Raw genomic sequence first — 24951 nt, 5'->3', positions numbered from 1 at the left:
CACTGAGACATCTCAGTGTTTCCTTTCTGATACGCTTTTTAAAATGGACATCCATCTTCCCATTAATGGTTTTGAGACTTTTTTTTTTAATCTAGAGAATTCCTTCTTCAGATGAACCTTTACAACATTAAAAACTATAAAGAAAGTAGGTCTTCTCTGAAACAGATTTGGACTCAGAGCCACACCCAACTCACTCTTCCCTTACTGACTCTTGGGGAGATGGCTCGGAATCTGAGCCAATCACATCGCCAACTCCCAGCCAACCCTATGTTTCTACAAAAATAGAGTCATGCTGTCCAGGGAAAAATGTCACATCCTAAAAGCTTCCCTACACAGCAAGCCTACTCACCACGATTGGCTTCAGGATATCCAAGTTGGAACGAAGCACCTGCTCTGCTGTGTTCAGTTTCTCCCTTGGCAGGCTGCAAAACCTAGAAACTTCTTGGTCACCAAGTCGAATCACCTCTCCCAATTTTGATCCATTGCACAGACTGGTCAAATGTAACTGGTAGCCTTGCAAAAATACCTATAAACATTTCATGCAAAGAGAGAGAAGTAAAACTAGATTACACAGATGGGAAGCAGGGTCCTTGAAGCCTCTTGGGGACACTTAATATCAATATCGCTTTGAGGAATGGACACTACTATACCCTGTCCAGAGCACTGGGTCTCTACTGAACTTCAGGATAAAGCAAGGCATGATGCTACAGGACATTCAAAACCAGAATGTGGCATTTGACTCATCACCTCCACACTCTTCTCCTTGGGAAGGGAAATCCTGAGTCTAATTCTTTTTCTCAAAAGTGGGACACATGACTCAGCAAATAGGAATCTGGAGTCTGAACTCCCAAAACCACTCGTTAGAGAAAATAGAAAGTTCTCATTATTTTGAAATAGATGATTATTTTAAACTGGGGTTGGACTAAATCGTGGGGGAAAACGTATTTATACTATTTATTTGTAGATAAAGATATTTAACTAATGCATATAACTATGTTCAAACAATTTCAGAATGTGGAACTCTTCCTTTTACTTGTGTCAAAGCAGAGTACTAGAAAGTCAATCCTCTTATCTCATTGACAGATAAGAATGACTTAGAACTGGCCTACACATTATAGCAAAGAACTTCTCCTTGGCCATATCTTACGTAACTAGCTTTACTGGATCTAACACTTCTTCACATATGGCCCTTACTGTCCATTAGGCAAAAGTTCAATAAGATGAGAGACCTTGTTTTTTCATGTTCCTTTTGTGTCCTCAGTGCTGGAACATGTGGACAATAAACATTTGTGGAACGAATGAATGAACGATTCAGACTTTATTACTCTGTTACAACATGCTCTGTTTGTTTCAATTAAGGCAGCCTGACCTGCTCGTGGTACAACCTCCTGGGAGTGATGGACCAGAAGCTTCTCAGGACCCATGCAGCTCTCCAACACTGCAGAGCACTTGGTCTGTCATGGTTTCCATTAAGTTCCCACCTACTGCCAAATACTCAAGTACACTTTGCTTTTCCTCTTTTCTCTGACTAGCCCTTGCTGCTAGCTGACCTTTAGTATTTGTGTTTAAGACAGTGATAACGGTGACTACAGAGACTAATTACCTTGCAAGGACCACTTCCATATTTAGGATGCCCCTTATTTTAAACTGGTGGGATGTGATAAGAAATTGGCAGGGGGCAATGGAAATCATGCTAATGATTTTTATAAGCCTGCTGCCTTTGGCCCATCTCCCAACCGCAGAATTGGTAAACACAGGCATATTTTCCTAGTTTCATAAGGGCAAGCAATAAGAACATTTTTCTAATTTTAAAAATTCTATATCATGTAAACCAAAGATTTTATTTTGGGGCATAAACAGTTCCACTACTTCTGCTTATGGCAAAGTCAAGCTAGTATATAAACATGAGACAGGGTAAGGAAGCAGTTCCCCTTTCTACCACAGAATAAACTTGAGAAGGTCCTCTGGAAATCAATAACTATGCAATCTGGGCCTGCTGCCCACTGCATAGGAGCCAGATGATTATCTAACAATGCTAGAGGAAAGTTCTTTAAAATCTAAGGTTAAAATGTTACTAAACACTAATATTACTTCCTGATTATAAATTTTTAAAAAAATTAAGCATATTCTCCTTAATAACAGATATCTTTCTATTTATTTTTTAAATTTTAAATATTTTTACTTATTTTTATTTAATTTCTATTTACTTATTATTTATATTCTATATTTTCTAGATATCTTTCTCATCTATCTTTAAAAGAAACATTACAAATAGATAGCCAGTGGGGATTTGCTATTCTGATGCAGGGAGCTCAAATCTGGTGCTCTGTGGCAACATAGATGGGTGGGAAGGAGTGGGAGGTAGGAAGGAGGTTCAAGAGGGAGGGGACATATGTATACCTATGGCGGATTCATGTTGATATACGGCAGAAACCAACACAATATTGTAGAGTTATCCTCCAATTAAAAAGAAATAAATTTTTAATTTTAAAAAAGAAAGCACTACATTTTAAAAATGTTTTAGATTTTATAGACGAGACACTTTAGGTAAGAATCCTCAACCCAAGTTATTGTTTCAGAACTGTGAGATTTTTTTTTTTTTAATGCTTAATTCATCTTAAATTCATCTCCCCTTTAGGAAGACGTTATCAACACATGCCTGGGCTTCCCTTGTGGCTCAGCTGGTGAAGAATCCACCTGCAGGAGACCTGGGTTCGATCCCTGGGTTGGGAAGATCCCCTGGAGAAGGGAAAGGCTACCCACTCCAGTATTCCAGCCTAGAGAATTCCATGGACTGTATTCCATGGGGTCTCAAAGAGTCGGACACAACTGAGCGACTTTCACAAACAAAATAAAAAAACAAAATCAATACATGCCAATTGACAAGCAGGAAATCAGTTTTATTTCAACTAGTTGGCCCATGACATGAGGTTGCACCTTCCACTCTCTGGATGGTGTGGCAGGGCCAGCCTGAGAAGGGAGGTAAAAATAGGTGATATGGCATTGGAGCCGCCAACCTCCTTCAGCACCATTACAAAGACAGGAGTTTATTCACTTCCTTCCAGGTGCTCTCGTATAATGTCATTGCCACGAGCCCCACCAGGGAAGGTGAAGATCGCAGCTTACCTTGCGGAGACTGACATCAGCCCCCAGCATCTTGTCCACAGTTGGCCTTGGCAGAGAGAGGTTGTGATGCAGGAATCCAGAGAAGGTTTCATTGTCTACCAGGAAGTCCTGAAGTTTCAAGCCTGCAGGAGAAAGAGTGTTTCATTTTCATTTCATGAGTAACTAAAAAGAAAAAAAAAAGCACAATGGAGCAAAATATCCTAATATTGACTGCCTCATTTTAAAGCAACTGAGCACACAGAGAAGTGAGGTTCAGGGAGTTTTGCCTTAACAGCAGAGACATGAAAAGAGTGCTTTCTGAAGCTGTGAAGAGCGACACTACTGTACACATACACACACACAGCCTTTTCTCCCTTTTCCAAGAATAAGTAAACAAATCTGAGATTTGTGACCCTGACCCCACAGCTCCTATCTCCCCAATGCCATCTCAGACAGCTAAACTCAGAGATACTTAAAACCTTATTCCCATAAGCCCAAAGGGCTGATTTCTTCTTGATGCAAAACAGTGGTTCTGAAACTTGAAGAGGCATCAGAATCACCTGCAGGGCTTGTGAAAACTGGTCCCCTGCCCCCCAGAGTTTCTGATTCAGCAGCCTGGGGTGAAGCTGGATAATTTGCATTTCTAACAAGCTTCCAGACGATGCTGTCACCTGCTGGTCTGGGGCCCACCTTTAGAGAACCACGCCCACCTTTAGAGAACCACGGGTGCAGAGAATTATGCATATCAAAGTGCTTTCACAGGCCTGACTTCATTTAGTTCCAGACGTGGAACACGTGATTACAGAGCTCCCACACCCAGGCCGGCCCCTGCTTTAAGAAAATATGCATGCACACATTTTAAAAATCAACACTACTAAATGATTGTATTGCTGCAGGGTTTCCTACAGAATCACTTTAAATAATAAGCCCTCCAGGTACATTTAGAAAAGGTTCCAATCCAGTGTAGTGAAGCAGAAAAAGCACTAGCCAGAAATCCAATTTTAGTCCCTAGAGTTGGAGGCTGTGCCTAAGTGGTATCAGTTGGATATTTCATATCATCTTTCCGAATTTCAGCTTCTTTATCTCCAAACAGTGAGGTGACCAGATGCTTTGTGGGTCCCCCTTACTGGAATGCTCTCATTTTCTCTTCCATATTTCATTTGAGTGTCCACTTCTCCTTCTGCCCCTCTCTCATAATAACCCAACTTCATTCAATAAAGAGAAGGCCAGCTCATCAAGACCTGATGACTGGCCAGACATCACTGAGAGACTGCAGCCCACAGGCCCTGGCATGAACCGACCTCTAGGGGGCAAACCTAGCAAACTCAAATCACTTAACTGATGAGAAATAGGTGTCTGATCTGAAAACGGGGCTGTGAGGTGAGGCTTAAAAAGAGAACAGGAGTTAATCCTGGGAGCTAAGGGGGTGATGTGCAGAGATAAAGTAGGAGGAGGTCTCAAAACCCAGCCAGACTTTCATCAGTGCTGTCTGATTCAGGCATGTTCTGCTAAAGTAAACTTTTAATGATCTCAGTTGGTAAAGAATCTGCCTGCAACGCAAGAGACCCAGGTTCAATCCCTGGGTCAGGAAGATCCCCTAGAGAAGGAAATGGCAACTCATTCCAGTATTGTTGCCTGGGAAATCCCATGGACAGAGGAGCCTGGTGGGCTACAGTCCATGGGGTTACAAGAGCTGGACATGATTTAGCAACTAAACCACCACCACAGAAGGGCACACTGAGCATGACTCACATCTCTAGAGAAACAGTTCTCTGGCTACACCTTATTTGGCTAACTCCCAGTTATTCCCCCAGAGAAGGCAATGGCACCCCACTCTAGTACTCTTGCCTGGAAAATCCCATGGATGGAGGAGCCTGGTAGGCTGTAGTCCATGGGGTCACTAAGAGTCGTGCACGACTGAGTGACTTCACTTTGACTTTTCACTTTCATGCATTGGAGAAGGAAATGGCAACCCACTCCAGTATTCTTGCCTGGAGAATCCCAGGGACAGAGGAGCCTAGTGGGCTGCCATCTATGGGGTCGCACAGAGTCAGACATGACTGAAGCAACTTAGCAGCAGCAGCAATTATTTCCCATGACACATTTTAAGAAGTGGTCCTGGCCGAGTGAGTGTCCCTCCTGAGAAAAGGTGCTCCTGCAGGCTGCCACCTGCCTGGTGCTCCCCATCACATACGATACTGTCTTCATACCATCTCATTCACTTCTGTAGCTGCCAAACCTCAGAGCATTGAAGATTCACCTAGGGACATGCTAAAATGTAATTTCTTGGGCTGGATTCCCAGAGATCCTGAAATAGTAGCTCTAGAGTGGGGCCTAAGAATCTACGTTTTAATAAGCATCTTCTGTATTTCTAATGCAAGGGTTCTGAGGACCATCCTTTTGAAAGTGAAAGTGAAGTCGCTCAGTCATGTCTGACTCTTTGCGACCCCATGGACTGTAGCCTACCAGGTTCCTCTGTCCATGGGATTTTCCAGGCAATAGTACTGGAGTGGATTGGATTGCCATTTCCTTCTCCAGGGGATCTTCCCGACCCAGGGATCGAACCCAGTTCTCCCGTATTGTAGACAGACGATTTCACTTTCACTTTCCCTTAAACTATGCCTCTGAGACACAGAATATGTCTTTTATCTTCGCATCCCAGTGCCCAGATCAGGCAAAGAATTACTGATCAATGAATGGTGACTGGGAAATAAGTACCAGGAGATGGGATCAGGGCTGGGAAGATCTCAGAAGTATCTGAGGAGCATCAAAGAAGATTTCCTTTCAGCTGTACAGGCTCAAGAATGGCTCGCAGATATTGGGACGACCCCCAGGCTGCACCCCAAGATAAACAGGACCCCTGGTCACTAGAATTGTATTCCCAGAGACACAAAGTGACACCCTAGATGTCCCAGTATCCCAAAGGTAGGGGTAAACAGGAAGAAGACAGGAAAGTTAGTGGCTTCAACTGCAGTCTGACCTGGAAAGCCTGACACGGACTGTTGTGGAACAATGACAAAACTACCACACCGAGGGGTGAGAAAACTTGGGCTCTGTATCCATTTACTTGCCAGGTCATCTCACCTAGCTGTGTCTCCACTGCCTCATCTGTAAAGGGAGGGGAGGGGGAAAAAAAAAAAACTTCCCTGAGACCCAGGCAGAACAGAATATGCACATGAGCTCACCTGGTCTGTGACCAGGCAGGCCACTCCTGAGAGTGAAAAGCCAGAGCAGGAATCGACCCTGTGCTAGGCAAATTCAGAACAACCTTCTTCCTCCAGAGCAAGGCTGCTACAGGGTGGAAGGCTGACCCCACTGCACATGTGAGGGTCTAGGTCACAAGCAACATGCTTTAGTCAAAGGGGCATGCACAGTGCGTTTACACGACGTTTCAGTTAAGTCAACAGGCTCCGCTGATGAGAACATCTAGATGTGATCAAACCCCAACCACCTCTCAGTGAATCCTCTGGATGAGGCAGAAGAGCCAAGAGGCTGATGAAACAGTCAGCAACCTTTGGCAGTGCCCATGCACAGGGTGGTGAGGTGGCCATATGGGGTGGCAGCAGGGAATGCCAATGATCCCTGGATATGAAGAACCTGCATTCTGGTCACATGGATACCACACATGTGGATTCAGATTTACATGCCACCAACACCAAGCTGCAGCCAGCATGGGCAGAGGAAGGCAGTGCAGTGTGCACTGTTTTGCAACCTCAGTTCCCATGAAACTCCTGAGGGGGCTTTGCAAAAATCCCAAGGCCCAGGCCACACCCCCTAACAACTTCTGCATGGTTAGAACTTTTGGGGCTAAGACACAGGCATCAGAATTTTATCTGCCATGATGATTCCAGCCAAGTTTGGGAAACATTAGTGAAATGAAAAGTTCAGGGGTATGGGGACAGAATAACTTAACTTTGATTCTGAACTCTGCTGTTTATGAATTGCATGGCTTTGAGAAATTCATTTTGCCTTCCAGAGCCCAAGATTTCTGACCTAGAAGGTAAGGGTTAATAGTACCCACTTTTCAAAGGTAATAGGATTAGAGATGTTGGCATGTAATGCATGAATGCTTCCCTGGTGGCTCAGATGGTAAAGAATCCGCCTGCAATATAGGAGACCTGGGTTCGATTCTTGGGTTGGGAAGATTCCCTGGAGGAGGACATGGCAACCCACTCCAGTATTCTTGCCTGGAGAATCCCATAGACAGAGGAGCCTGGAGGGCTACAGTCCATGAGGTCACAAAGAATCGGACATGACTGAGCGACTTTCACTAACACTAGCTAATGCACGAATAGTGAGCAAGAGGTTCACGGTAGTTGCTCAAAAAATGATAATAGTATTGTGATTATTGAGAAGGGTTTACTTCACTCACCTTGACCAGTGTACCACAATGATGTATAGAGCAAAGGTATGGACACAGACACTTCCCTCAAGGAACTTCCAAGGATGATAAGGGTGATGAAGAGGCAAATCAATAGAAAAAGCAGAGCTCTGGGTGACAGAGCCGAAGGAAGCCAACTCATGGAAGCATTTGACCCAGATGAGGCTTATCTGTTTCAAGGCGGGAGTTAATCTGAACAGACTGAAGCCAGGTTCTGGAAAAGAACAGACAGCCAGAAATCTCCGGAGGCTGCGGCTGAAGAGGAGAAGGTGAGGAAGACCTCCCATGACGAGGGACCATGACACCCTGTAGACATAGTCCCGTGTACCCATGGTTCTCTGCGTTTCCGAGTGAATAAATAAACACACAAGCAGATAAGCATAGAAGAGCTTCTTCAGAACCTAAGATCTGGGGAGTAGGATGGGAAAAGGAAGAGGACGAGGTACAATGTGAGGCCAGAGTAGGGTGATTTTGTACCTGTGGTCTCAAGTTTTCTCCACTTTTTTTCTTGGCAGGAAAATGAGTAGAGAAGCCAATAATACCAAGAAAGCCCGATATCTGAAATGGCCCTTCTCCTCTTGCCCTAGCTAACTCTTACCCATCTTTAAGATTTGGGCCATGAGTCATCTCCTCCAGGAAGCCTGTCCTGACATGGCGCCCTCAAGCTGGGTCAGGTGGCCATTCCTCCATACCCTAATAGCCTCCTATGTGTGCTTTCCCCGAGCTACAGTTGTCTGAGACCACATCATTTTCTCCAGAAGAACAGAAGTGCTTGAGGGCTAGGACTTACTCAAAAGGACAGCAGTGCCTGGCACGGAGGAGGCATCCCGTCAGTGGTGGATGATGAACACAAAAGAGTGAATCAAGTAATGAACTGAGATGACCTGCTGTGCGTAGGCATGGGTGAAGCAGGACATGCGTGTGAGACGGACTAGGTCAAGATAGTGAACCTCCTCAGCTGCATCAGCCCAGGGTCTGGAAGACAGTCAGGAATGTGGGAGCTGGAAGCAAGGCATGAGAAATGTCCATAACAGGATAAATGAGGATGACAAGCATCTACCTCACTGCACTGAGCTGAGGGTTAAAAGAGAAATGTACCTGAAGTCGCAGCATAAGGCCTAGAACCAAGGAAAGTCCTCAATAAAGGTCTAATAAAGATGGCTAATACCATCATCACTTTCAGGAAAGATACCTCATTAGCTTCAGTGCTAGTCTGATCCTAAAGTATATGCTTTCAGAATAGATAAGAACACAGAAGTGACTTTGCCAACCAAGTCAATATTGAATTTATGATCCACGGTGTGTGTGTGTGTGTGTGTGTGTGTGTGTGTGTGTGTGCGTGCGTGCACGCGCGCACGCGCGCGTTATGTATTTGCCTGGCTGAGTTCCTGAGTCAGAGAGAATTATGAATTCTTTCTGCTGACACTGTTATAAGGTGAAGAAAAGGTTGAAGCTGACTGGTTTGCCTAATCAGAACTTTAGAAAAGAATAAAGAAATCTAGCATTTTACAGAGAATCAATGGGAATAATCACCTCTACAACATCACTGCAGGGATGGGCATAGATAGAAGATGACTAGTAAGAAAAACCAGTCATTGGACACTAGATAGAAAACACTTAATGGAAAAGACAGTCACTTACTTGGCCATTTAACTCTTTCTACGTGAGCTGACATGACCTCGATTTTCCTATCTGTAATGTGTGGGTTATAGAAGATCTTAGGGATTGTCTTATTGTTGGTACTAAAAAGTACACTTGGGATTAAGCTAAATCGGCATTGGACTTGGCATTAGAATATCTGAATTCAGGTCCCAGCTCAGCTGTTTCCTAACTGTGCAATTGTGAACCTCACTTTTCTCCGTTTCTGAATCTCTCTGGGTCTCAGTTTCCTTAGATGTAAGATGCGCTAGTAACATTCATAGGTTGTTGTGAAAACAAAGATCAAGAAAGTGAAAGTAGTCTTTTGGAGGGAAAGAGCCTCAGGAGTTTACAAGGGTAACTGAGAGGCTATAAACACTGTCACAGAATATGGTCATCAGGGAACTGGACCGGTCACTAAATTAAACATGGGTCCCTGCTGCCCGAAGAGAAGATTGAAAGTCACCATCCAGCAAAAGGCCCCAAGAGTTCTCCTGTTGCCATAACTCCAATGTGGACCAAAATACTTGATCAGCTGAAATCAGCCTCCTTGGTTTTGCCTGGAGAAGCCAGCAGCGGTCTGTCCTTTTCCAGAGAGCTTTGCTTTGTATGCAGGGAGGTAGGGCAAAGAAAAGGAGGGGAAAAAAAAAAAAGAAAGAAAGAAACCAATTCAGGAGCTTGGAGTCCAAAGAACAAAACAAGTGAAATGTGTGTTTGTGGGCTGAGGACAAACAGAACAGAATCCTCAGTTCCTTGCCAGTCCTCAGGGCCGGGCCTCTCTGAGCAGGCTAAGGAAACACTTTCATGGCAGGGGAGAAGGGTGTGGCGGGGAGGATCACTGCACCAGGGGGATACATGGGGTGGATGTGGGGGGATGCTCTCAGGGCCACTTAGCGTTCCTTCTGCTTCTTCCCAGCCTGCCTGAGCACAGCGGAGAAGCAGCGAGGAGGCAGGGCAGCAGCCCAGGAAGGCGGAGGAGGGCAGTCCTCAGCAGAGCCTGCAGTGGGGTTACTCCCGGTCAGTGCCCTCCTGTCCCCGGCTCCAGTTACAAGATCGCTGTAGTCTCTTTTGTTTAACATGAAAAGGAACCACAGCGATCAGCTGCTTGAGAAGTGGGTGGAAGAGGCAAATAAAAAAAAAAAAAAAGAGAGAGAGAGAAGAGAGAAGTAGAGAAAGATCATGTCAGCTTCCAACACCCAGATATTCTTCTTAAAAGGACCCAAGAAGGGTCTCCCAGCCCTGACCCTATTCCAGGGGCAACGGCCTAGAGAAACTGTGGCCAGATTCTCACTCCTGGCTTTACTCGGCTTAAGCAGGACCTTGTATAAACATGACTGGGAAACATCTCTCCGCCAGAAAAGAGCTAGGAACAAACATACTCAGGTGTCTTCTAGGGTAGTTTTTGTTGTTTCAGGGTTTTTCTGATGCTAGGGCTCCACTTTCTTCTTCAAGGATAGCTCCTGCCTACTTCACTGAGATAGCTGGACCCTCCTCAGGAAAACCAGGGCTTCCCTGGGAAGTTCAGGATTCTGGAGAAGGGGGTAAGACAGGGTGACCTGGCTGCTCCCTGGGGTGACTCCTTAGAGCAGATTAGAGGAGGCTGGGAGCCGGGGTGCACACAGCTTCGGGAACTCCTGCTGTTCATCTGGGCCAGGGTTCCCAATCCAGAAGTTTCCTTCTCTACAGTGAGGGCTTGCCAAGGATACTGATACACTCTTGAAAGATTCCAAGTTCTAGAGTCTGGCTAACTTGGTTCCTATCTCAGTTTCAGAATTTTCCAGTTACAGGCCCTTGGAGGCTTAAATTCTCCAACCCTACATTCTTCTGTAAATGGAGATAGCTATACTAGGGGGTGGATTAGGTAAACAGTAATGACAGTATAGAATGCCCTGAATACTGACTCACACATACTGGAAGAGAATATTTGTTGTTGTTCAGTTGCTCAGTCATATCCAACTCTCTGTGACCCCATGGACTGCAACAAGCCAGGCTTCCCTGTCCTTCACTATCTACTGGAATTTGCCCAAACAGAAAATACAAGTGGAGAAATTAAACAAGTTCAAAACAAAACAAATGTTGATAAGGTCTTAGCTGACACAAGTGAAGAGTTCCTTAGAGAAACTACAATATTTAGGGTTGTGCTTCCTGATCTTTTATGGCAAGTCCTGGGGAAGCCAGAGTCTTCTGAGACCCACGGGACCATCACAGCTCCAGGAACTACATAGTCCTTATTCTACATAGAACGGAATTTGATTAATTTGATTAATTAATTAATCAACAAATTTCTAAACAGCTACTGAAGTCAAAACACTAGAGCTGTAGTTCCAAGTAGTAATATTTCTCAGGGCTCCTTGAAGGCAGGAATCTGTAATAAAAAGAGATGCTGTACAAAGACAGGATCCTTGCCCTTGCCTTCTGAGAGGACAGGGACAGAAGGTCAGGGGAACAGAGCTGTGAACTTCCCAGCCCACTCTGCCACTCCGGAATCGGTCAACACTGAAATCAGGGGGTGGGAAGAGACCTGACACATCTCTCCTGGACCCGTCTGCTAAGGCAACGGCATACCTGTCTCACTGAGAAGTGGACACGGTGGAAGATGTGTTCCAGGAGCCCCTGGAACAAGGATTCATGACAGCTGATAAGAAGCTGAACGGTAAGCAGGCCCCCAAACAGCCAGTGGAGACTGTGGCCCCAGAGGGACAGAGTGGGTGAGCCGGTCACACTGGTCAGGAGCACTGTAAACGCAGTGGGCATGGGAGGTACAGTCAGGCTGTCTTGGGAGGCCCAGAAGGAAAAGAAAGATAACACTGGGGAGGTAGCATTAGCCCCAGGGAGTTCTGGACCTAAAGAGAAAGAGAAGAAGAGACAAGAAGCCATCATCAGACAAAGCAAAAAAAAAACAACAACAACAACTGTGTGGAGGCAGGCCCCTTTGAAGGCCAGGGAGGTAGAAAGGAGGCGGGGGGATGCCCGGAAAAGGCAAGGAACAGAGAGAAGGTGAGATCAAAATAGGAGGAAACAGAGACCAGAAACAGAAAGACCAAATCAAACAGAATGGGCCAACAGCAAATGATCTGGGAAGAAAGAGAAGAGTTGGAAGAATTCAGGTGTTCTGCCTAAAAATGTGGCCAGAGGCTCTTAGCACCATGAGTTAGGGATCAGAATCAGCCTGCAGGGCCCTGAGAAGCCAGGGAACAGGGGAAAGGAAGATAAGTTTATGAATTAGGGGCTGAGAATGGGTTCTTTCCAGGCCTGGATTAGGAAGAATTGTTCATATATAACGTATAAATTGCTTAAGTTTCTCCTATTTTTAAAATTAATAACACGTCTTAAGGGACATGGTAGTGCTTTGTTGGCAGAGGAAGGGGATCAACATGTGCCGAGCATCAGACACTTATATGTTTTATTTTCTACAATCCTTAAAACAAGCTTATGGGAAAAGTATTATTTTTTCCATTTTTCAAATAAGGAAACAGATCCAGAGATGTTAACATCCTGCTCAAGGCCACAGAGCAAGCAAGTGGTAAATTTGAACCCAATCAGCTCTGGCTTATAAACCCTTGCTCTCTCAACTATATAGGAACTAAGTAAATCATTTTATTCTTTTAAAATGCTTTATAATGATTTTGCCATCAAAAGCTGGCCATGCTACTCGTGGAATAAGGCAATGTGGCAACATGAGATAGTGCAAAGATGCTGAACCTGGAGATCAGACAGACACTGATTCAATTCACAGCTTTACTCAGTCACCTTGGGCAAAAGACATAACCTGTGAGTCTCAGTTTCCTCACCAATAAAATGGGGATAATAATACCAAGGCGTTGTACGACTTGAATGTAATAACATATTTAAATGTAAAGTGGCATCATTACCTGGTACAACTCAGTCTGTTGGGCAAAGTGTCACTCTAAGATCGCCCTTCTATATCTAAACGCAACAGTGATGAGACCGCCAGAAATGGAAAGATTTCAAGGAGAAACAAACTGGAGTTCCATATTGCTCTTTGCCACCCACAGGGTAAATAAATCTCATACTGGAAAAGCAAGAGACATGAAACACTATTCTTGAGGTTAACAATCCGAACTCTCTAAAGTAGTCTGATACCGTGTGGTACATGCCGTCCAGTAGTCAAGTACAATTGGGCTTTCTATTCTTGTCTGGGCAGAGCTGACCTTTGATTCAATTTAGTTTGAGCAATATTTCCATACAGCAGTACCGCGCTTCATTCCCCTAATGGCAGCCCGAGCTGGGGCCAGACCCTGCCTTGGATGGAAACCAACAGGCTGGGTTTTGAGACACTGCCTGGCTTTGACAGGTCTGGGGAACTTCCACACTGTGAAACTCTAAGGTCTCAAGTCAGAACTTCTGATAAGTGCATACGGACATGAACCGCAATCAGCCAAAAATTTCAAGGATTTCCAGTTTGATGATATAATGTTGACACACGGGTCATCTGATCTCCCAAGATGACCCATGAGGGGCCCCACAAAGACAGAAAACAAAGTTTGAGGCTGCAGCCTCAACTTCAGCAGCTGCTCATATGGAAGGAAAGGGGTCAGGCAGGGAAGGAGAAGTGGCTGTGAGTCACAGGATGTTCTTTCTACACGGGCCTTGGGGAACGTTCCACCCATGTCTATTACCATGAAGCCAGGAAGAGGAGGAAGTCTGGCATTTCTCTCGGAAGCCTTCTTGTCTCCGCTCTGATCCCAGTCCATCCATGCCCAGTATCCTGTGACCTGAGAAGTTTTTCTGGCTACCCTTGGCTGCTCTCTATAGACTGTAATAACGTACTAGCAGAGAGTCAAAGTCTGGAGTTCTAGTCCTCTTCCTGCCCTTTGCCAGCTGTGTTTCCTTAGGCAGATAACTTAGCCTCTCTGAACTTCAGCTCCATTGCGTACACAAAGAGGAACAAAATTCCCGATCTCACATGATGGTCATACAATGAACTGAAGTATAAATGAGGTGCTTATGATGTGCCAAATATTGTGCTAAATGCTTTATGCTTATTAATGCTCATGATTCCCCATGATAGACCTAAGAGAGGACTGTTAACTCCATTTGAGAAAACTGAGACACAAAGACACAGAATTATCCAAGGTCACACAGTCACTAAGCAGCAAGGCGGGATCTGGCCCAAGGCAGTCTGGCTGCCAAGTGGATGTTTACAAGATGATAATTTTACAACCTCCTTCCCTCAACTCCCTGCCACAGCCAGCTACCTTGCCATGTCACTAAAGCTTGTCCTGCCGTCAGGGGATCAGGTCTTTCTGACTTTCAAAGAGTAAAGTAGAATTAAAGGTCCATGCAGTGAGTTTTCAATATTACCTGTAAACCCAACAGCCAGAAAGTTATGATCCATTTCCCTAAGTAAACTCCAGCATAACCCTCAGGACTTATTTCACAAAACTCTTGGTCAGAGCCACATCAAAAAGGCCAAACAAGCCAGATTTGTAACATGAATACATAGCAAATAACAGCCAGACCACTGACACTCAAAAGTCTTGCTGAAGGGATGGACAAAAGCCAGGTCAGGATCAGTGCTGCCTCAGGCCTCGCCTTCAGTCCTTCCCTCTTCTGACCCTTGACCTCAACAATATGGGATGTCTTCCAAAGGGACATCTCCAGTGCAGCGACAAAGTGCCCAAAGTTCTTCCTTGCTCTTCTTTCCCGGCAAAGCTCTCATGAGCTTCAGAGGATGCTGCGTTCTCGAGAGAAGGCATTACAGAAGCCCTTGATTCAGGAGCTGTGGGAAGCCAGTTGTAAACCTAGTCCTCATCAGGGGAAGCTGAGTTAAGGCACCCAGCTTCATGGAGCACTGTTCTCACGGGAAGTGCCATTCACACAGACTGCGGTATACATGGCATCCTCGGAAATGTGTGACCAGGCAGCCTAAGTAAAGCCTGAAAGACCTCCCTCAACTGTCCCCACCTACCTCAGCGCCCAATTCAGCAGGTCCAGAAAAATGATCTTCTGAAGTCCCCCAAAGCACCTACTGAGTGAGTGACTGAAAGTGCTCAGTCGTGTCTGACTCTTTGCAATCCCATGGACTATACAGTCCATGGAATTCTCTAGGCCAGAACACTGGAGAGGGTAGCCTTTCCCTTCTCCAGGGGATCTTCCCAACCCAGGGATTGAACCCAGGTCTCCCACATTGCAGGTGGATTCTTCACCAGCTGAGCCACAAAGGAAGCCCTAGTACCTACTGGGCTTCTGTTAAAAGGACTGCTGTGGCTATAATGTGAGACAGGGCCAGACCCATAGAGACCTAAAATCTTGGCTGAGAATGAAAGCTGCTGAGTCCCATGCACAGAGGAGATTGGGGATCTAGCCCTCCAGCTTACAGGACAGAAGCCAGAGCCTTGTCCACTGTGCCAGGCCACAGCGGATAACGATAGAGAAACGACAGTGCCTCCTCAAGCCAAGAAGGAGAAGACTCTTGAGAGTTCCTTGGACTGCAAGGAGATCAAACCAGTCAATCCTAAAGGAAATCAACCCTGAATATTCATTGGAAGGACTGATGCTGAAGCTGAAGCTCCAATACTTTGGCCACCTGATGTAAAGAACTGACTCATTAGAAAAGACCCTGATGCTGGCAAAGATTATGGGCATGAGGAGAAAGGGTCGACAGAGAAGGAGATGGTTGGATGGCATCACCAACTCAATAGACATGAGTTACAGCAAACTCTGGAGGATAGTGAAGGATAGGGAAGCCTGGCATGCTGCAGTCCATGGGGTCACAAAGAGTTGGACACGACTGAGTGACTGCACAACAACTTCATGCCAAGGAATTGTCCCTGGACCAGCATAAGAAATGGGGAGGCTGAGGGAGCATCCAGAGTTAAGAGACAAGAGACAAGAGCCCAGCTACCTATGAAAATGAGAGACAGGGGAGCTGGGGAACTTCTTGCAGGAGATGTGAGGGTGGCCCACCCCAGGAGGTGCCCCTCCCAACTTCCAGCCAAGGAGGAAGCATTAACCACTACACATGGTATAAACTCGAGAGGGTCCAAGCCCATGTTGCCATAGAGATGAAGGAAAGCTGTAGTCCAGATGCCAGGATTCGAGAAAGGAGCAAGGCACTGGAGTCAAATCAATGTTTGAGCAGAAACATCCATCAGGAAGCAAGCTAATGAGCCCATTAGGTATCAGTGAGCAACTCATTTTAAATAATTCTAAAGGAAATAAGGACTTCCCTTGTGACTCAGATGGTAAAGAATCTGCCTACAATGCGGGAGACCTGGGTTTGATCCTGGGTTGGAAAGATCCCCTGGAGGAGGGCAACCCACTCCAGTATTCTTGCCTAGAGAATCCCCATGGACAGAGGAGCCTGACTGGCTACACTCCATAGGGTCACAAAGAGTTGCACACAACTGAGCAACTAAGCACAGCACAGCACAAAGGAAATAAACAGTAAAAGACAAAGAAGAAAGCAAAGGGACACCTCCTTCCCCAGCCCAGTCCTGATCTGAGCAGCTCTGGCCCCATCAAAAAGACTTTAGTTCTGGCCAGCCTGCTGGTCATTCCACTGGAAAATGCCAGATTCCCAAGAGGAGGCAGTGGACTGGAGTGGTGCATAAGTCTGGAGGGTGGTGTGGAGGAAGAGGCCAAGGAAGAAGACAGTCCTTCCCATCCCCCAAGGTCTCTGGAGGGGCAGATGTTGCTGTGTGAAGCCTAAGGCTGACACAGTTTAGAGGGCTCTCTTTAAGAAAAACAGTATTTTTTAAACATCCTACTTCGGCAAGTTTTGATTGCTGAGATCCCTACCAGGGCCTTGGAAAGAGGTTCTGAACGTGAAACTCCTTTAGTTTCTCAGTAAATCCACTTCAAGCCTCTGGACTCATAGCAGGCTTTCCAGGAAATGGCAACTCACTCCAGTATTCTTGCCTGGAAAATCCCATGGACAGAGGAGGAGTCCACGGGATCACAGCTGGACACAACTGAGGGACCTCACTTTTTCTGGAAAGTAAATCTTGTAGAAGAAAGCAAGCCAAGACTGTTCTTGAGACGTTTTTGTCATTATTATTCATTGAAACCCCTGGGGACCTGGGTTCACACAATGGATCAACTTGAAAATGACATGTGCTTGGATTTTATACTTTTCAAGATGCTTTCATTTGACCCTCAAAATACTCTGTGAAGGAGAAAGGACAGGTTTCATTCCGCAAAGATTCACTGCTGCTTGCCATGTGCCTGACTGTACTGTGTTATCTTGTTGATGCTTGGGACAGAGTTACAAACAAGGCCCAACCCTGCCCTCCAGGGTCCACAAGGAGGGGCCAGCCCACAGCACTAGTCAGTCCCAGGTGATCCACCACCCAGGTACCAAGTTTCCAAGAGGCAATATGTTCAGGTTATTTCACCGAAGTCCCAATTTCAAGGCGAGGAAAGCTGAGGCCTAGAGAAGATTAACAAACTGGCAAAGCCAAACAGGTAGCCAGAAACAGAAGGGGAGATGAAGTAACTCAGATTAATTCCATGTCAGCTGTGTGCTATGACCTCGCTATCAGTCATCCATCCACACAATGTCATCTGATGTAATGTTCAACAACCCACAGGGCTTCTCTGGTGGCTCAGATAGTAAAGAATCCTCCTGCAAGGCGGGAGACAGGCAATCCCTGGTTTAGGAGGATCCCCTGGAGGAGGGCATGGCAACCCACTCCAGTATTCTTGCCTGGAGAATTCCCACGGACAGAGGAGCCTGGCAGGCTACAGTCCAAAGAATCAGACACAACTGAGCAACTAAACACAACCCGCAGAATACCTGATCTCCATTTTTCAGGTAAACTAAGGGTCAGAAAAAATCAAAGCATGCCCAAGTTTCACACTTAATGAGGGACAGAGCCTGATTTTGTTCCCCAAAGGATTCTTTTTGTGGGGGGAGCAAAGTCAGCAAAGACCTATTTTTACCATCTTGGTGACATCACATCTCCCAAACAAATCTTAATACAAAACCCAAAATGCTTTCTCTTACAGCAGCAATTTCCAACCTCCCAACTCTACAAAACTATTCACACAAGTTTCACCACACCCACATAAAATGGTATTGTCTTTAAATTAACTTGAAGTAATTTTTCCCTATTCAACAGCCTCCTAAGCAATAATAGCGTGAAATTATTTTGAGGTGGGTTAAAATTAAAAGTTGTCATCTGTGTACTGCTCAAAACCATCTCAGATATGATACAAGATTCACTTAATGAAACGCTCTTTCTTGCCAGACTGCATCTCACAGAGACAGAATCTAGACCTGTCACTTTTTCTAGAGCTTTTGAGAATTTGTGCAACTTTTCCATTTCCACTGGGTTGGAGTCATGATGGGGTCTTAAGAAGAGTGCATGCTCGTCACCTAGACTCCCAAACATTAATTTAATCCCTGTCCAACCTGGACGGATATACATTTAGGAAGAAAATGAACTGTCCAAAAAGTAGCAGTGATGAGAAAACTGAGTGAGGCCCCTCTGTAAAGCTTCCTGCATGTGCTTATTAGGATGGTTTCAAGGATATGAAGGCTTGACTATGACTTAACTCTTGAACTGGAGATCTTCCCAGTTGGGAGATTAATGAAACAGCTAGAAGAGCACGAGAGAGCACTGTAGAAAGAGCACTGCATGGAGCAACAGAGGTTTAGCTGTATTCCATTCCCAGAATATCCCTCCGGTGGCTATGCAAACTTGGGAAAGTCCCTCCCCCACCCCTGGCTGGTTCACAGTCTTTTTTTCTAGAATAGAAGTTCCACATGGACAGGGGCCATATTTGTTCTGTACACCTCTATGTCCCAGCACCTAGAACAGAGGTTGAGACATATTAGTGTTCAATAAATACTGGCTGAAAATTTGATTCAATCAGCCCATTTATCTATAAATGAACTAACGGACGTCTAAGGTCTCACCCAACAAGTGGAAATAAAACAATGCCCTAGCCCAGCAAACCATGGGACTAGAAAAGAGTATTTGAGCAGACATCCACAAATTATCTGTGGATGGATCAATGGAGTTAGCAGGTGAAGTGAAAAGGAAGAACAAGATAAGTCCTCTAACCAGATCACAGGAGCCTGGTGGCCCAGAACAAAGACAACATGGGTTGGTAGGTCTGTAACAGCCTGAATGGCACTGTCCAAAGGGGCTGTTAGTCTCCAGTAGACTGATCCAAACCTCCAACGCTGGTCCCACAATCACCAACAACTTGGATGAGAACAAAGAGAGCTATTTATCAAATTTCTACATGACAGGGAACCCGCAGCACTAGTAAATATAATACATGGCAAAAACAGAATCTGAAACAGTTTGAGTAGAAAGAGATGACATAGGCAATCTAAAAATGTAAAACAGAAAAAAGATAGATATTCTCCCTTTAGGTTCAAAAAGCCAACAGAACGATTCAGAAATGGAGAACAAGTAACTTGTGATATTCTGTATGTAAAAGGCTCCGCAGCTCAGGTTGATTGCACATGGAGAATGAGTCAACTGTGTGACGTGGATGCCAAGAAGCCTCATGTAATCCAAGGCTACATTACAGAAATATGGTGCTCAGAGCAAGAGAGAGAAAGTCCCTTCCTGCCCTGTACTGGCAGACTGTTGTAATTTCTGATAAACTTCAAGAAAGACAAAGAAACACTGAAACACAACCAACTGCCTCCTCTGAGAGGCAGAAATCAGGAAGTGGGGGGTGTGGTAGACATTCCAGAAGAGGAATGGAGGACTTTTAGCCTAAAAAGACAACAGATTTCAGGAAGAGAGGGAAAGAAACACAAGAGTTGTCTATAAACACTTCAAGGGAAATAAGTCAGCCTCTTTCTCTGGCAGGTACAGAAGACCAGTGAATACATTCTGATAATTAGAATACAAATATTCTAATATTGGGTATTCTGCCAATACCCAAAATGAGCTGCCGTGGGAGAGGCAGGTCCCTGCCACCTGCCACTCCTGGGGTAAGCAGAGAAGGTTGATGAGGGCAGGACCCCAACCAAAGATCCTTTCCATCTGCAATGTGACAGCGCAACAGAGCTGAGCCCATCATGCTCTGAATGGGGCTTTCACTGCGGAGAAAGAGAGGTCTCCAAGTCAGGATCTACACTGATACACCCCAGCCGTGGACTCTCTGAAACGTAGTGCATGCATGTGTGAGTGCTAAGTCACTTCAGTCATGTCTGATTCTTTGTAACCCTATGGACTATAGCCCTCCAGGCCCCTCCAGGTTCCTCTGTCCATGGGATTCTCCAGGCAAGAATACTGGAGTGGGTATGCCCTCCTCCAGGGGATCTTCCTGACCCAGGGATCAAACCCATGTCTTCTACATCTCCTGCACTAGCAGGCGGGTTCTTTACCACTAGTGCCACCTGGGAAACCCCTCTGAAATCTAGAGTGTTATTCAAATTCAGCAAAAAGTTACTGATTCCACCTCGGAAGAAGCAACATTTCTCTACATTTCCCTCTGAACTGAGGCTGGGCTCAGTGCTACCAGACAGTCAAGAAAGGTGGAAGCTGCAGGGCAGAAGTGGCCCTAAGAAGTAGCTGCAGGGCAGACAAGGATGAACGGAGAGATAAGCTGTGACAGGAGATAACCATAATCAGAGATCTCTCTTCAGAGCTGTGGAGACAAAGTTGTTTGAATGCAGGTTTGGCTTCTTTCCTCAACCCTGACTCCTGTCTCTAGTTTATATGTGTCTTAGGAAGCACCCACTGAGATCTGAAACTACTCCCCGCCCTGTCCCCCATTCACAGTCCGTTTCTCCAGCCATGCAGTGGAAGGCAGAAGAGCAAGGCCAGGTGCTCAGAAATACATCACTGATGCACAGGAGTAAAATCAGCTCCCGTTTATTGAACATCTACTATGCACCAGACACTGTGAGGGTTCACACTTCACACTGCAAGTTACCTATTATTCATAGCTGAAGAAATTCAGGCTTGGAGAGGTTAAACAGCTTGGCCATGATGGCACTCCAAAATCATCATAGCTCATATTCATTAAGTGTTTCCTTGGTGCCAGATGCAGTTTTTAAGCAGTTAAATGTTTCAACTCCTCTACTCCTCACATGAATCCTATGAGCTAAAGTTCTCCTACTGGCTCCATTTTACAGATGAGAAGTGTGGCCCCAAAAGGCCCGAAAGGACTTATTCACAAAGTCACCAAGCTACAAAATAATACATTGTAGCATTCTTTCCTCTGGGTCACACTGTCTCTGCAGTAGAAGAAATAACCCTGACTGTCTCTGGTCTACCAGGCAGGGGGGTCCCAGCAGATCAGGAAAGACAAATGCCTTGACTGGTGGTGGTTGTCTCTCTGTGTCCTGTGCTGGGACAGACAGATGTGCAGGATGGGGGCCTACAGGGCAAGGAAATGGCATCCAGATGGCCTGGCTGTCCACCTAGGAGCAGAGCAGCTGGAAGCTCCTCAGAGCCGACCCAGAGCCCAGGCACGGTCACACCTGTTTTTCTTGTGAAACGACACCTCCCACTCACCACTTCCCATACAGTTTGCCTCCAGGTAAAGCACAGTCCAGCCACCCAAGAGAAAGCTCCAATACAAGCCTGGTTTAAACTCTAGCACTTTACACTATTTCTGTTTTCACCGAGTAGATAGCAAACTGGGAGGCCTCTCAGCAAAAGCCAGCCCACCTATTCCTCCCAAACACTGAACTAAGAAAAAAGCACTTTCTTGGAGCAGTGGTGGCAGCTGACTGGTGATGGGGTAATTTATCAGTCAACACTGTTTAGAACCACCAGTGCATGGAGATGATAAAAAGCGACTGACTCTTAGTCAGCTTCATTACTGCTTCTGAATTCTCTGCAGACAACGCAGACCATCACCACCTGCATCTGGAGGCATGCTCCCACCACCCCGGCCCCCGTCGGCCACTGCCTGGGAGGCTGCACCATGGTGACTTCTGCAGCCAGCACCTCGGCCAGCAAGCTGCCTGCTCTCAGCTACTTCCTAGATGGCAATGAGCTGCCTGGGCCCTCACCAGATCAGAGATAAGGATGGCACTTCTTAGAGATCAGAGGTTCAAATGCTCATTGACTAAATCAAATGACTAGGGGGATGATGAACTGCGTTTTTCTTTTAGAAGTGAATGCTTAGCTTTCACTTATCCATATCAAGTTGCAACTTTATCTGCTCTTATATGGACAGAAGCATCCCCTGTCTACACATCTGCCCATTCACGGCAACCATATGGCCAACTCCATAAAATGAGGTTGGAAGCAACCTGCTCCCTTAACTGTCCTTAAGCCAGGCCAGTGCCATTCCTCTCTAGGGGGTTTCTTTTATGTCCCCAGAGGGGGCCAGGGCACTCATAATCTCCATCCTTTCTTCTCAAATACATCCTGCAGAGAGGCCTTACAGCCTAGCCACTGAGGAGGAAAACCCCACAGGGAAGAGCTAAAAGGAACAAGTGCCAGGATGCATCAGCTGCTGTCTCTCCCCGGTGCAGGTTCATTTCCAATTACGAGCCAATTCACAGACGGTTTTTGCTTACGTGAGCTGGAACGCTCGATCTGGTATAACGTCTTCAAAACTTTGCGTATGTCCTTCATGCTGGTGTCTCTGTGGCTGTACAAGAGAAGCCGCCGAGCGTCTGTGAACAGGCGAGACACACTACAGGGGGAGCAAGAAAAGCAGAAACGTCCTGGTTAGACCAGCTGTCTCTCCAGTTTGAACAAAGTACCTGCCAGGAACACGCAGCTTGGCTGCAGGGACCCTGCGGGCCACCCCTGACCCACTCCAGCTGCCCCCTCACCCAGCCTGAGGTGCGATGCTCCCACCCACCCATCCACCCACCCACCCTGCCCCAAACACTCTTCCTCATGTATCTGCACAACCAAACCTTACCAGCCTTCAAGGCCCAGTCCACATGCTGCCTCTGCAGGAAGCGCTCCCTCACATGCACAGGCACGCGTGCACACACACACACAGGCCCCCAGGACCAACTTATCCACGAAACACAGCAGACACAGTGCCTAGGGCCCAGGATACACTTAGGGGTCCACAACATTTTTAATTTCTTTTAAAATCAGGAAAAAATTTCCGAATGAATGCATATCATTAATTTAGCCTGAAATATACTCATCTTTATACCCAACACAGTTAAAAAATAAAATTTTTAATGCTGTTGCACGGAAAAAGGGGTTCATGGAAGTCACGAAGCCTAAGGCCCATGAACGCTGGAATGAGGCCCTGCCTCCCTGCCGGCAGTCTCCTCAGAACCGTCCTGCTGTGTCTCCTGCAGCCTTTAGTCCTTTCTAACTCCTGCCATGCCTCTGTGTCTTCCAAGAATCTTCAATGGCTCATTTGGCAAACACTTACTCAGCCGTACCTATGTCTGTTGTTGAAACCATGAGCCAGGAATACAAAAGTGATGAAAGATGGCCTTCAGGGAGCTTACACCTAGGGCCAAGAAAGACCTGCAGACAGAAGGACGGACACTGCAGTGCGATAGGGCACCCATGAAGGAAGAAAGGAGATCCAAGAGCAGAAAGGACCAAGCTCCCCCAGCCTGGGCTGTGAGCTCCTTGAGGACAGGCCACATTCTCTGCACACCTCTATATCCCAACTTCTGGACCAGCCGTCTCCCACACACAATAAACTTTTGCTAAATAAGTGTTTGCTCATTAATGCATGAGGCTGACGTGCTGTGTCTCCCTTCTCTACTTACCTGCCAGGTTTTCTTTTTCTTTTTTTTTAACTATTTTTTTATTGAAGGATAATTGCTTTACAGAATTTTGCTGTTTTCTGTCCAACCTCAACATGAATTAACCATAAGTATACATATATCCCCTCCCTTTTGAAGCTCCCTCCCATTTCCCTCCCCACCCCACCCCTCCAGGTTGATACAGAGCCCCTGTTTGAGTTTCCTGAGCCATACAGCAAATTCTCATTGGCTAACTATTTTACATATGGTAATGTAAGTTTCCATGTTACTCTTTCCTTACATCTCACCCTCTCCTCCCCTCTCCCCTCTTCCCTACCTGCCAGTTTTTTAAGGAAAGGCCCCCAACCACAGAACTATCAGCTATATAAAAAATGTACCAAACTGAGCTTGCTGCTGCTGCTGCTAAGTCGCTTCAGTCATGTCCGACTCTGTGTGACCCCATAGACGGCAGCCCACCAGGCTCCCCCGTCCCTGGGATTCTCCAGGCAAGAACACTGGAATGGGTTGCCATTTCCTTCTCCAATGCAAGAAAGTGAAAAGTGAAAGTGAAGACGCTCAGTCGTGTCCGACTCTTAGCAACCCCATGGACTGCAGCCCACCAGGCTCCTCTGTCCATGGGATTCTCCAGGCAAGAGTACCGGAGTAGGTTGCCATTGCCTTCTCCTAAATGAGCTTACAAGGTTTTAAATTTTGGCAGCAATTCTCCCCGGTCTCATTCTTTGGATTTTATCACACAAACCTTCACAAAAGCACCTTCACTCAAACCCAACCATTTAAAATTCCCCGAAGTCTGAGAAAGGAAAGAAAAAGTATTAACTAACAAGTTTGGGAAAGAAAACCTGATCCGGTACTTACATGGACTTGTTAAAGTTTCCAACAACTCCCGGAGCCTCACCAGGAGTTGGATAACGGAAACAGGGGTTATTGGCATTACAGATAATCCCCTGAACCCAAGGAAGTGTTCCTGCAGAGGGCATGGCTTTGTTTGGAAAGTGGCCTGTTGACATTGAGGAAGAGAAAGACAAAAAGAGAAACATTAATGCTTTGAAGGATTTAGGACTTGATAGCAATCTTTTTCTTTTTTTGTTCCACCCAAACATTGTTTCATCCCAAACCTGTCCCATTCTCTGAATCCCAGAAATCTGCCACCATCGACTGATCATGAGTTGGAAATGTGGCATCA

The 24951-nt window shown here is 45.9% G+C and overlaps 1 protein-coding gene across 17 annotated transcripts in view; it reads right to left on the bottom strand.

Annotated features, from left to right (window-relative positions):
- Nucleotides 1-24951, bottom strand: part of ABCA1 (ATP binding cassette subfamily A member 1) — a 131689-nt gene that overhangs the window by 67537 nt on the left and 39201 nt on the right. For 16 of the 17 annotated variants that reach the window (XM_042242945.1, XM_060409000.1, XM_042242944.1 and 13 more), the window contains 4 exons: nucleotides 24624-24765; nucleotides 22596-22714; nucleotides 3127-3248; nucleotides 350-526 (listed from right to left, as the gene is read on the bottom strand). In XM_042242945.1, coding sequence (XP_042098879.1) covers nucleotides 350-526; nucleotides 3127-3248; nucleotides 22596-22714; nucleotides 24624-24765 — 560 coding nt within the window. The remainder of the gene's footprint in view (nucleotides 1-349; nucleotides 527-3126; nucleotides 3249-22595; nucleotides 22715-24623; nucleotides 24766-24951) is intronic. The other variant, XM_060409003.1, reaches the window with a different exon arrangement.

The sequence above is a fragment of the Ovis aries genome, chromosome 2 (assembly GCF_016772045.2).
Source record: "Ovis aries strain OAR_USU_Benz2616 breed Rambouillet chromosome 2, ARS-UI_Ramb_v3.0, whole genome shotgun sequence".
Lineage (NCBI taxonomy): Eukaryota > Metazoa > Chordata > Mammalia > Artiodactyla > Bovidae > Ovis > Ovis aries.
The sequence above is the reverse complement of the archived record's forward strand: the minus strand, read 5'-3'. Positions and strand labels throughout refer to the sequence as shown.